A 12,426-nucleotide genomic window follows, 5' to 3' on the forward strand; every position below is an offset into this window, starting at 1 on the left:
AAAGTTACGTGCATTGATAGTCGTTCTAATTGGAAAATAAGTCAACTTCCTAATTCAAGTATAACTCAACTTATACTTTCAAACCCCAGTTCACCAAACCAACTAGCGAACCCTAGCTCACCAACCAACTGGCAAATCCCAATTCGCTAAACCAACTAACGAACCCCCAATTCACTAAACATTGGCAGACATTCCTTACCACGTATTTATGCATATTTTGTTCGTCGAACCTACTAGCTAACTCTGCTAAAAGTCTTTTGGTAAACACCAGTTCACCATACCACTAGCGAACATCCTGCTTGCAAAGTCCAAACTTCCAAGCCCTATCTTGGGATGTTACAGATGCTGCGACCAATATGTTCCTTAAAAATTTTATTCACCAGTTGCTGATATGTTGCTCTTGCATTCTTTAACCTAAAGGGCATAACTCGATAATAAAACAAACTCTCATTTGTAACAAAAGCAGTCTTATTCTAGTCTTCCAAAACCATAAAAATATTGTTGTACCTTGAAAATGCATCTCTGAAGCTCATGAACCTATGGCCTGCCAAGCATCCACTAATCTATCAATTAAGGATAAATGAAAACTATCTAATCTATCAATTAAGGGTAAATGAAAACTATCTTTGAGCACACCTTATTGAGACTAGTAAAATCAATACACATCATTTATTTCTCGTTAGCCTTCTTCAACATGAGTACGTTTGATACCCAGTCAAGGTACACCACTTCCCTAATAAACCCTACCGAAAGTAACTTCCCTACTTCATGTCTAATAGCCTCCACAACTTGTGGAGCAAACCTTCTTCTCTCTTTTTTAACTTGTTTGCCTTCAGAACACATATTCAGCCGATGCACAATCACCCGTGGATCTACACTAGGCATGTCTGCCGTTGACCACGCAAAAATATTCGAACTTTCCCTTAAGCACTACGTTAAGTCCCTCTTCTCCTCTTCCATTAACACTAATGAAATCCTCACAAACTTCTCTGTGTTATCATAAAATAATTGCAAAGTTTTCATTACCTCTGCTGCCTCTAGCTTGCGAACTCTTTCCTCGCTCCTAACATCCAGACTATCCAAATCCAAAACCTGACTAGCTACTTCTATCTGCTGTAAACTCTAACCTTGTTGCTCCTGCTTACAAGTCTGTTTAACTGACACATATGACATTACCTGGCTAACCGCTGATCAAATTTCATGAATCCCACCCTCGTTCTGGTAGGAAACTTAATCTTTATACAAAATGTGGCAATCATCATTCTATCCATCCGCATGATAGAGCACCCAAAAATGATATTGTAAGCCATAGGGTGGTCCACCACAAAAAACTAAACATACTCTATAGTTGTGTGCTTGTCATCCCGAAGAGTAACAGGTAAGGTGATGCACTCATTTACCTAAACCGGATGATTAGCGAAGCCATATAAAGGGATCGCCCTTTTCAAAGTCTGCTCTTTCAACCCTATCTTCTAATACGCTTCTCAAATTAAGACCTCTATGGCACTTCCACTGTCAACTATAATTCTATTAACTTCAAATCCAGTTGTTGTCACCACTATAGGGTCTTTTCCTTTCTTGTCACATACTGAATCCTCATATTCCTCATAAAATTTTACCCTCGATTTCTCTTGCTGACATAATCTCTTAGGTGAATTAATAGCATTACACTTCTGAGACGCGCCTTCCTCTCTGTGTTAAACGTTTGGTAGAGGATATTAGAAAGCTTGGAAATATTTATTGGGAAGAAGTAAAGTCGAGATCTACATTGCAAATCAAAAGAGAAATATCAAGAATGGCTTGCTTCTAATTTCCATTTTATGAAGAGTGATTCGGTGAAAAAAAAAACAAACTTTCAGGCTTGGTTACCTTTTGATTAGACGGCACACAAGGTGGGCTTTGCCAACAACCCAAACTATCGGGCATTAATTGTTCTGTCACATGCTAGCTGTAAATGCAACGCGATCCATTTTCTCTCTAACATTATCGTTTGTAGAAAAAAGCTTATTTATTCTGAAAGAAATCAAAACTGCCTAGCCTTAATTGCAAGAGCAAGCAAAGCATATCAGCAGCTCGGTTTGAGCAAAATTAACCAAGGTAGTAGGAAAATAGGTAGCGGCCATGGAAAATAGTAGAGATGGCAAAGTTCAACAGCTACATGGGAAGGATTACGTAGACCCCCCACCAGCTCGCTTGTTGGACATGGAAGAGCTTAAGTCCTGGTCCTTTTACAGAGCTCTCCTAGCTGAGTTCGTTGCTACCCTTTTGTTTCTTTACATTTTAGTTGCCACTGTCATCGGTCACAAAAAGCAAACAGGCCTCTGTGAAGGTGTCGGTCCTCTTGGTATTGCTTGGGCTGTCGGTGGCATGATCTTCGTTCTCGTCTACTGCACCGCCGGAATCTCAGGTATTCACCGAAACCAATTGCCTTACGTTTTTAATGGAGTATGTCGTTGATGCTTTACATATATAGGATAATTCATTTACATGAGTGCATCAAATGTAAAGTTGTGGTTAAACTTTAAACAGGTGGTCACATTAATCCGGCAGTTACGTTGGGGTTGTTCCTGGCCCGGAAGGTTTCGTTGTTTCGAGCGGTAGCGTACATGGTTGCGCAGTGCCTGGGGGCTATTTGTGGCGCAGGTTTAGCAAAGTCATTTATGAAGCACCCCTACAATAGACTAGGTGGCGGCTCCAACTCTGTGTCTCCTGGGTACTCAAAAGGTACCGCTTTGGGAGCCGAGATTATTGGCACTTTCGTGCTTGTCTACACCGTTTTCTCAGCCACCGATCCCAAAAGGAGCGCACGTGATTCCCACGTCCCTGTGAGTATTACAGTAGCAGAAATGCTAGTCTTTATTCTGAAACTTTATTTTGATGTTATAAGTAAACTAAGTTTTCTGGATGTGGGTTAATTTAGGTGTTAGCTCCCTTGCCAATAGGATTTGCTGTGTTTGTGGTTCACCTGGCCACCATTCCAATCACTGGCACTGGCATAAACCCAGCTAGGAGCCTTGGTGCTGCTGTGATCTATAACAATGAAAAAGCCTGGGATGATCAGGTTTATAGTTAATTTCATTTTCCAACATTATATTTTGACCATTTGTGATATATGGATGGGGATTGAATATTAACTTTGTTTTTCTTTGGGCGGTGATAAAAAACAGTGGATATTTTGGGCTGGCCCTTGCATAGGAGCGTTTGCCGCAGCAGCATATCATCAGTACATACTGAGAGCTACAGCCATCAAAGCTTTGAAATCCTTCCGCAGCAGCCCTACTAATTAACCTCATCGTCTCCTTAGATGCTGTCTATCTCTAAGTAATAAATAATATTCTGTGTTTAATTTTTCTCAGTGTTGGCACTTGTGAGTCACTTGTAACATTACCGCCTTGTTGGATGATTCTTGAATGAAAGGGGGGGAAAAAGTCAGTGGAGTAGGTATGCAAATATGAATGCCACGACCAGGCTTTTATAATTAATGAATCGACATCGACATGCTGAACATTCCTACTTTTTTCTTTATTATTTTTTTCTTTTTTGCATGCATTGTATTCGCAAAATGGAGAGGCAGATGAAGCCTTGGGGAAACCCATTTTCTTGCATTAGAAGACAGCATTACCTGGCTAGACGCCCCGCACTTGCCCTTTCATTTGGGTACTCTAGGATTTATCTATGGCGTAAAATTAGGGCTTGCTTTTCATTCTATAATTTCACATCAATCAATACTACCACTCCAACCAAACACCAACTCAATTAAATAGTAAAAATATTCTTAAATAAATTATAAAATTTTTTTATATCTTTTTACACAATAAATTGCAAAATATACCAAGTTAAACCTTTGTTATTATTTATTATAAAATTATACTCTTTCACCCGCACATGCCTAAGTTTAGCATATTTTAAATTAGGAGTTGAATGTTAATTTGACATTTAATGAATACAATATATGCAATGTTGGGGAATGACGGAAGTGCGGTTATTAAATTAGGAGTTGAATGTGTAGGTGCAAGTCTACCAACCATTCACAATATTTAGATTTATGTCACCAGTCAACTTCACTTCCACAAGTATGGGTATATAAAAATAAAAGCTCTATATAATTAAACAACCTACCTATATAGTACCCGAATTTCCTGAATCAATATAAATTTATCTATAATGAAATTTTAATTAAAAACACCATGCATATCAATCTTTAAATTTATTATTATAATTAAAATATCATTTGATTTTTAATAAATATAAATTTTTATTCAAATCACGGTTACGTCATAAATCTAATATATATAGATATATATATTTAAAAGTTGGAATAGCTTAGAAGAGGTCTTTCCCCAACATTTCCATGCATGCCTAGTGAGGTTCCACAAGCTACGGTAGGATCTTGACTAACTATTTCCGTGCACATTGTCAAAAAAGTGGCCTCCAAAAATGTCAGCATTACCTAAAACCTTTCCTCTCTCATCTATTGTGATTTGGATGCTTCATCTTTACATCAATGAGATAAAAAGGTCAGCAGCACTTTAAATGTTTTCCCATTAACCTCAGATATTTTTCCCCCTTATGTAATGAACTTGAACCAAAGATTTTCCACTTGTCCAAGAAAAAAAACAAAAGAAGAACACACATACTCACACATATATAGGTATACATAGCAATGAACTTAACATTCTTTGAGACGATGTGAACTTTATGATGATATTGAAATATTACTTGGCACCCAATAAATTACGTGGCTTCACATTTTTTTTTCAAATGTCGTGAATAATATAATACATTTATAAACATCAAATTAACTCTAATTAAATTGGTAAAGTATCATGAAAATCTTGTATTAGGAGTTAAATTATGTTTCATTTCCTCTACTAAAAAATGAGTATTTTAATACATTAAATCAAAAAATAAATTGATCATTCTTTTAAAAATATCATAATCATTTATATTTTTTTGTCATAATAATTTATTTGGTCCTCCAATTTTACAAAAAAAATTATTTTATTCTTCTATTTAATTTTCACCTTTATAATCTTTAAACTTGTATTTTTTTTATCAAATCACCACAAAATGGATAAAAAAATTAATTTCTTTTAAGTTTGTTGATGTAGCATACACTTTAATTGTCATGTGAATGACACGTTAGCAATTAATCAATTTTTAAAAATTTAAAAAATAATTAAATGATGACATGTCATTCATATGGAAGCCCACATGTATGCCACGTCATTAAAGCAGTAATTTTTCCATCCATTTTGAGGTGATTTGAAAAAAATGCAAGTTCAAAGACTAAAAGAAAGGAAAAATGAAATGAAGAGTTAAAATGACTTTTTTTGTGTGTAAAATTTGAGGGTAAAAAAGTCATTATATCTATTTTTCTTTTTTTAAGAAATCAATTTACATCTTTTATATTAGTTTTATAATCATGAAACTTTTATATTAGTTCGAACTTGAATTCTTTATTTGAAAGTGCAATATATTTATCATTATACTCAATATTTACGTGTTAGAATGATCTATATTTAAACTATATAAATATATATACTTTAGTTTCAAATTTGAATCATGATATTTACAAACAAAAATCCACAATAAAATTAGAAAAAGGAAATAAAAGTCTACCAAAAATTCCCACAAAAAGAGTAGTTGCCCCATTTCAAGGCTGTTGTTGCCTGTTGTGGACCATTAATGCTCAAACAGGGGAGGCAGAGGGGATGCCAAATTTATCTGAAAACTTGCCTCGGCTTAAGGGCGAGAAAAGCTCCATTTGATGAATGAAATTCACGTCATGAACCAAGGGATTGCCTGTTCTCCCTGGTGGCGACCCTCCATAACAGGATGGCGAGCACCCATTGCAACTTGATTCTCTTCCCTCGCTTGTCTACTTGATAATTCGTATACAGATAGATATTAGAAATCATCATTTCCCATTTTCATTCTTTGAACTATGCCTTGTAATAAAAAATATTTTCTCAAGTTATATTGACTAACCTTCACGGCAATCATGTTTAGAACTCCACTTCTCCCATCAGTATAGGGTTGTCTGAGATTTTAGGTTTGGTTATACTAAATAGTAAGAATGAACTGATATTTCAGAGAAGGGGGCATTTGTAATAGGAACATGTTTGATTAAAAAGATAGAAAGGGCAATCAATGAAACAAACCTGTGTTTGGTACATCGGAGTGGTTTGAGACAGTCCGGAATAGCAGGTCCAAGGCGACGAGGCTTGGGGCAAAGGGGCTGCTCATTACCTCCAAAACCGAACTTGGTGGTGTCTGAATCAAGGAGATTGCTTTTAACAGGAAAGTGCTGCATACTTCTGTCTTGGATTCGGCCTTCCTCTCCAAACAAGGAACCGAAATTCGAAGTCACAAGCAAAAAACACAACAGTAACTTGTGACTTTATGTTTTTCTTTTTTCTTTAATATTAAGCTCTCATTCAAATGGAAATAAATAAATAAACCATCCTTTTTAAATTGAAGACTGGGCAGGCAATGCCACCCATTGAAAGAGAGAGAATAGAGATGAAAGAAGCCAAAGCCACATTGGGTTGTAGAGAGCTTGCACAAGTGAAGGAGAGAGATATTTTGCTTGGCTAAGAGTAGATATAGGAAAGGTCTTGAGAGAGACTCTTGACTATATGTAGCTGCCATTGGCTTCCAGCTCCTAGTTTTCCTCTATTTCTCATTTTTACCTATAAATAATTGCGCCCAAGTTTCCTCACCTGGAATTTTTCTCCTCCCATTTGAGGATTATCAATTAATATAATAATTTCATTATTCATACAGAGAAATGATTGTATGAAATAGTGACGCCACATCATCTGTATCCCTTTCCAATAGTTTTATGCCACATCAGTATTCTTATCCTGAATTTCAAGATTTTATTCTGAATTTTAGTATTTTAATTTGGATTAGATTTTTTTTGAAGTAAAATCTTAAAATTCAGGATAAGAGTACTGATGTGACACAAAATTATTAGAAAGCGATACAAATGACGTGACGTCACTGTTTCATACAATCCTCTCCCTATTCATACATACATACATATACGATTCTTAATGCGAACTCAGATAAAGACAAAGTCATGTGTTGCAACACGTATAGATTACAATTAGATACTTTAGATCTTGTTTCTTGTTCTGTTTAAATAATAATAAAATAAGGATTGTTGTAAGAATCACGTTTTAATTAGAACTCCACCTAAGGCTGGGTGGCTGCCATTTTTCACACAACTCTCCTCCCTACTTTAGGATTCACTGAGAGAAAAGTCCTCCATAAGAGGATTATTTTTACATTTATAACCCTTTTGGGTTCTTTTTATTGATGTGCTTCTCTTTTTTGGATTAATTTATTCACTTAGGTAATGAAATTTATTTTGCATAATAATTTAATAAATATGTAAAAAAATAAATAATAATTACAGCATTACTTATATAAACAATAAATGATTACATATACGATAAAAATAAAATTATTATACATATTATTATTTTATTACTGAAATTATACTTAACATATTTTTAGTAACGTTATAAATATCAAATAATCCAAAATTTTATTTATATAATAATTACATCATTATTTATATAAACAATAAGTGATTGCATATGCAATAAAAATAAATTTAAAAATATTATACATTTTGTTGTTTTATTATTGAAATTATACTTTAACATGTTTTTAATAATTTCATAAATATAAAATAATCCAAAATTTTCATTATATACAATTTTTAGTTTAATAGCTACTTAATATTTATCATTTCATTGCTAATATTGTGATTGAATCTATATATATCATCCTTGATTTTACTCTTGACATTATACTATTGAATCTCATTGTTATAGATCATTAATGTTCATTCTATTTGAAACAACTCTAATTGAATATAATATATTGTTAGAAAAATTATTATTAAAATATAACGGTTTTGAGGCGTGTAGAACATTTCTCTTAAGGTTTTAAAATACTTACAAAATACAACAAAACCCTGAACACTTTAAGCAAAACAGTGAAAATGGCTAACAAAAAAGTTCTTTATATAGACATCCAAAAAGTGTATATTTTCATGATATATCTTTTCATATAGATGTATCTTGTAATAAAATACCCTTTTATAGGGTTGTATTGTTTTGAAAGTAACTTTATATAAATTTATATCCTTATATGATAACTTTACGTACAAAAGTTACTTTCAAAACAATACATCTATTTGGTAATAATTAAAATTAGTTAGACATTTCTAAAAAATACTATTACATACCAACATTATAAACTACTGACAATCCCCCTTTATTTAAAATTTTATTAACTTTATAAACTTTCACACAAATTGATATTATGCACACAATATGATCTCTTAATTTGAGACATTAATTAGCAGATATATTTTAGTGTTCTAATGAAGTTGTTGGTGTCCGAAGATTAAACCACAACTCCTAGTACAATAACATCACATATATTATTCATTTATATTTTGGTCAGAGGTTGTTCATTTTTAGCACTAATATGGACATGTGCTTATCTTACTCATAATAAATATTTACAAGAGAGACCTCACCTCTACTTGTTGAAATGATGCCACTTCTTATGTTTATATAGGTAGAGTTCCTTTAATGTCTCCATTGCTTTAGACATTTAAATAATAAACAATGAAATCCATTAAGAGAATTCAAACTCGTCCTTTATATGCAGTGGACCACATTGGTTTTCATTAAACTTATTTTTAGAATGAGTTTTACTAGTGCATCACATACACATAATGGTAACTTGTTTTTTCCTATTGAATTTTAAAATCAGAGGTTACTAATTAAAAATTGGGTTCCCATTATCGATGTCTAATAATAGGGTTGAAACTAATTCTAATTGTAGTACTACTAAAAAAATAATTTTTTCCTCGCATTTTTTGGAAAAAATTATAATTTTTGGAAACTTTGAGGCATATTCTCAATTGGTAAAGGTGGAGAGTTGAATCATAAAATTATGTTTTTATATTCTGCTCCATGAGAACTTTTCAACGGTATATCATATGCTCAAAACGGTTGAGTGATGAATGAGAAATTGATGCTCAAAGTAAGCTACTTGTGAATATTTGTTGAGGAAAAGAACTTACATACCACATTGGTTAAATACCAAGTGTGAGATGTGTATATATATGAGAACCCACTTAAAAAGTAATTGAAATGACTAAGCTTCAAACTTTGCCTCGGGCATAAGGGGTGCAGATCCAAACCCATTGGGGTTGGGGTGCACTCATATGACGTGGGTGACGCAAAATGTTAGGCCTAAATTATTTTAGCACAACACGAAATTTATTTTTCTCAGCAAATATACAAAATCTGATTTAAAAGGACATATATCCTAATTTTATTTGATTCCAATCAATTTGATTTAATTGCTCATTAATGCAGATATTGCATCTTTATTTATGGATATTTCCAAAAATTCCTCCATATGGAATGCCTAATAAAGTTTAGTGAATTCATTTAGAATTCAATAAACCTTTCAAGTCAAACATAGATTTAATCAGTATTAAACATAGAGAATTCATTATACGCAGCTTATAACAATAATTAACAACCAATTTAGTAATTCAGTATACTCGGTGGACATTGTTCGATTTAAGTTTTCATCAATATATTTATAGATTTCTCCTTGTTTGAATTTCACTCAATCTAACAGTAATATTTTCTCGATTGAGCTTCATTCAGTAGGATCAATAGATATGGCTCGGTAAAGCATACTTTCAGTATATGAGACAACATTCATTAAGAGAATGTTAACAAAAATGTAAGCATTTTAGAAGTATAAATAAACATACGAACTTACTGGACTGATTTGCAGAAGATTCCAAAGTACAAGAACTACTCCACAATTTTCCCTTTTCCACGATTATTAGCACGTTCTTGATCTAAAAATAATAATTTCATTTCATCAATTAAAATACCAACACAATTTAATTCTTTCATGCAACTAGGTCCTATTTGGAAAATTACCAATTTACCCCTTAACTTTCTATTTTTATTCAATTCAGTCATTAGGCCCTAATCATGCAATTTACCCAATTTTCCTAAACACCCATCATAACCAAATGTTCTATAACTTCACATCAACCCCTATTTGCAATAATTTCACCTCAAGTACAAGCAATTTATCATTTAATCAATTTAGCCCATAAACATTAAAATCATCAAAAATCACTTTTCAAAATAATCTAATCTATCAACAAAGCTTCATATTTCATTATAAGCTTTAAGAAATAACTTCATTCATCAATGACAACTTTTATAACATTTAACAGCTTAACAAATTGGTCCTCGATTTAGCTAGACCTAGCTGATACGAACTCAAAAATATAAAAAAATATTAAAAATGGGCATCAATACACCTACCAAATCAAAGCATGAAAACCCTAACATTTTATTTCTATTGTCGTGGGGAAGATGAGAAGAAAATGAAAATTTCCTTTTTAATTTAGGTTTAATTTAATATATATATATACAATATGGTATTTTTGTAAATATTTCAACTTTCTTAATTAAGTTTTAATAAATCATTAATTAAGTCTAATTAAACCACTTAATTAAGCATAACCTCATCAAATCCCACTAACTAATTTCCCATGGGTTAAATTTTCCATTTAGTCCCTTGAATTTAACTATTCAACCTTTGCAATTTTTAAATTCAGTTCTTTTTACCTATTAAACTATCTAAATGATAAAATTTCTCAACCAAAATTTAATATGACTCTATAGGCCTCGTAAATATATTAATTAAATAATCTTTACGAAGTATTTCATCAGAATTATGGTCTTAAAACCACTTTTTAAAATATCACTGAAAATCGGGTTGTTACAACATATCATATTCATACAAACCTAATAATCTTTTTCTTTCATACACTTACTTTGAATTCTTTTAGCTTCAATATAACATGACTCATAGAATCCTTTACGTTATTATTGTTTTAATTAAATTCATACACCATACATTCAATTTGTATCATATGAACCTAATTCTTTGAAATATAAACAAAGTTAACATGAATACTTACTCTTTTGACAATAACTTCATTTTTCTTTGCAGCTCTTTCGTTGCTTTCTCACTTTCATCATTAACTTTCACTTTCCTACCAACTTTCTTCATTTCTAACTTCTAGTCTCTTGTTCCAAGATTAATAAACATAGTCTTTAGGGTCTCTACTACATTTTTCCTCTTTGATGTCTATAGAAATTCTCAAGAATTTAGAGTGAAATAGTAGAAATGAATAACAAGGAACCAGATTGTAAGAAAGATAAAGTTTCATTTCTATTTGTGAAAAATAAAATAAAATAAAAAATAAAATAAAGAACACACAAATTTTACGTGGGAACCCTTTCGGGAAACAAACCATAGGCAGAGGAGAAGAAAATTCACTATGTCAAAAAATTTTGAATCAATACAAGAGGAATAGACTATGTCTATTTATAAGCTTGTAAAGCCATATTCTAGTAGGATTGAAACACCTTATCCTAATCAATATAAAATAGATGGAGTTTAATAAGGTTTAAAAAACCTTATTCTAAAATAAAATAAAAGAAGTCTAGTTCTATATGAATTTTACTTTTATTTTATTTTCCATCATATTTTATTTAAATAAGAATTCGGGTTAATTCTAACAATCTCCACCTTGACACAAATTCTCAATAAACAAGTTCTTCATCGCAAAATTTTAATGAACAAGTTCTCCACCTCTTCTATAAAACCCCTTAAGGGTTTAACTTCAACAATGAACACTAACCAAGTCTAAGCAATGCTCAAACTTGGTTATAAGAAGTGACTTAGTCATCATATCTGTAGGATTTTCATGAGTACTAATTTTGCTCACAACAATATCACCACTAGCAATAATATCACGAACAAAATGATACCAAACATCAATATGTTTTGTTCTCTCATGAAACATTTGATCTTTTGTAAGGAAGATGGCACTTTGACTGTCACAAAATACTGTACTGATTTGAAGGTCTTCATTGAGTTCACTAAATAGTCTCTTCAACCAAATAGCTTCTTTACAAGCCTCAGTAATCGCCATGGACTCAGCTTCAGTGGTAGACAAAGCGACTGTAGTTTGCAAAGTGGCTTTCCAGCTAATTGCACAACCTCCGATTGTAAAGACGTAACCTATGAGAGATCTTCTTCTATCAAGGTCTCCAGCAAAATCAGCATCAACATACCCTATGACTCCATCTTTAGTTCTTCCAAACTATAAGCATACATCAGTAGTGCCTCGTAAGTATCTTAAAATCCACTGAACTGCTTTCCAATGTTCTTTACCTGGATTTGCCATGTATCTGCTAACTGCACTGACTGCATATGATAAATCTGCACGTGAACAAACCATAGGATACATAAGAGATCCCACTGCACTAAAGTATGGAACAT

The 12,426-nt window shown here is 32.4% G+C and overlaps 2 protein-coding genes across 2 annotated transcripts; one reads left to right on the top strand and one right to left on the bottom strand.

The window, feature by feature from the left end:
• Window positions 1-1,961: 1,961 nt before the first annotated feature.
• Window positions 1,962-3,507, top strand: LOC107897598 (aquaporin PIP2-7). Its single transcript, XM_016823094.2, has 4 exons — window positions 1,962-2,407; window positions 2,530-2,825; window positions 2,921-3,061; window positions 3,168-3,507. The coding sequence occupies exons 1-4, from the start codon at window positions 2,122-2,124 to the stop codon at window positions 3,285-3,287; spliced, it is 843 nt and encodes a 280-aa protein (XP_016678583.1). The 5' UTR covers window positions 1,962-2,121; the 3' UTR covers window positions 3,288-3,507.
• A 2,010-nt stretch (window positions 3,508-5,517) lies between these two features.
• Window positions 5,518-6,657, bottom strand: LOC107897599 (uncharacterized). The gene is made up of 3 exons (XM_016823095.2): window positions 6,165-6,657; window positions 5,992-6,043; window positions 5,518-5,881 (listed from the first exon to the last, which is right to left on the bottom strand). Exons 1-3 carry the CDS (start codon window positions 6,314-6,316, stop codon window positions 5,693-5,695), a joined length of 393 nt encoding a protein of 130 aa, XP_016678584.1. The 5' UTR covers window positions 6,317-6,657; the 3' UTR covers window positions 5,518-5,692.
• Window positions 6,658-12,426: the final 5,769 nt, after the last annotated feature.

Source organism: Gossypium hirsutum, chromosome A10, assembly GCF_007990345.1.
Source record: "Gossypium hirsutum isolate 1008001.06 chromosome A10, Gossypium_hirsutum_v2.1, whole genome shotgun sequence".
Lineage (NCBI taxonomy): Eukaryota > Viridiplantae > Streptophyta > Magnoliopsida > Malvales > Malvaceae > Gossypium > Gossypium hirsutum.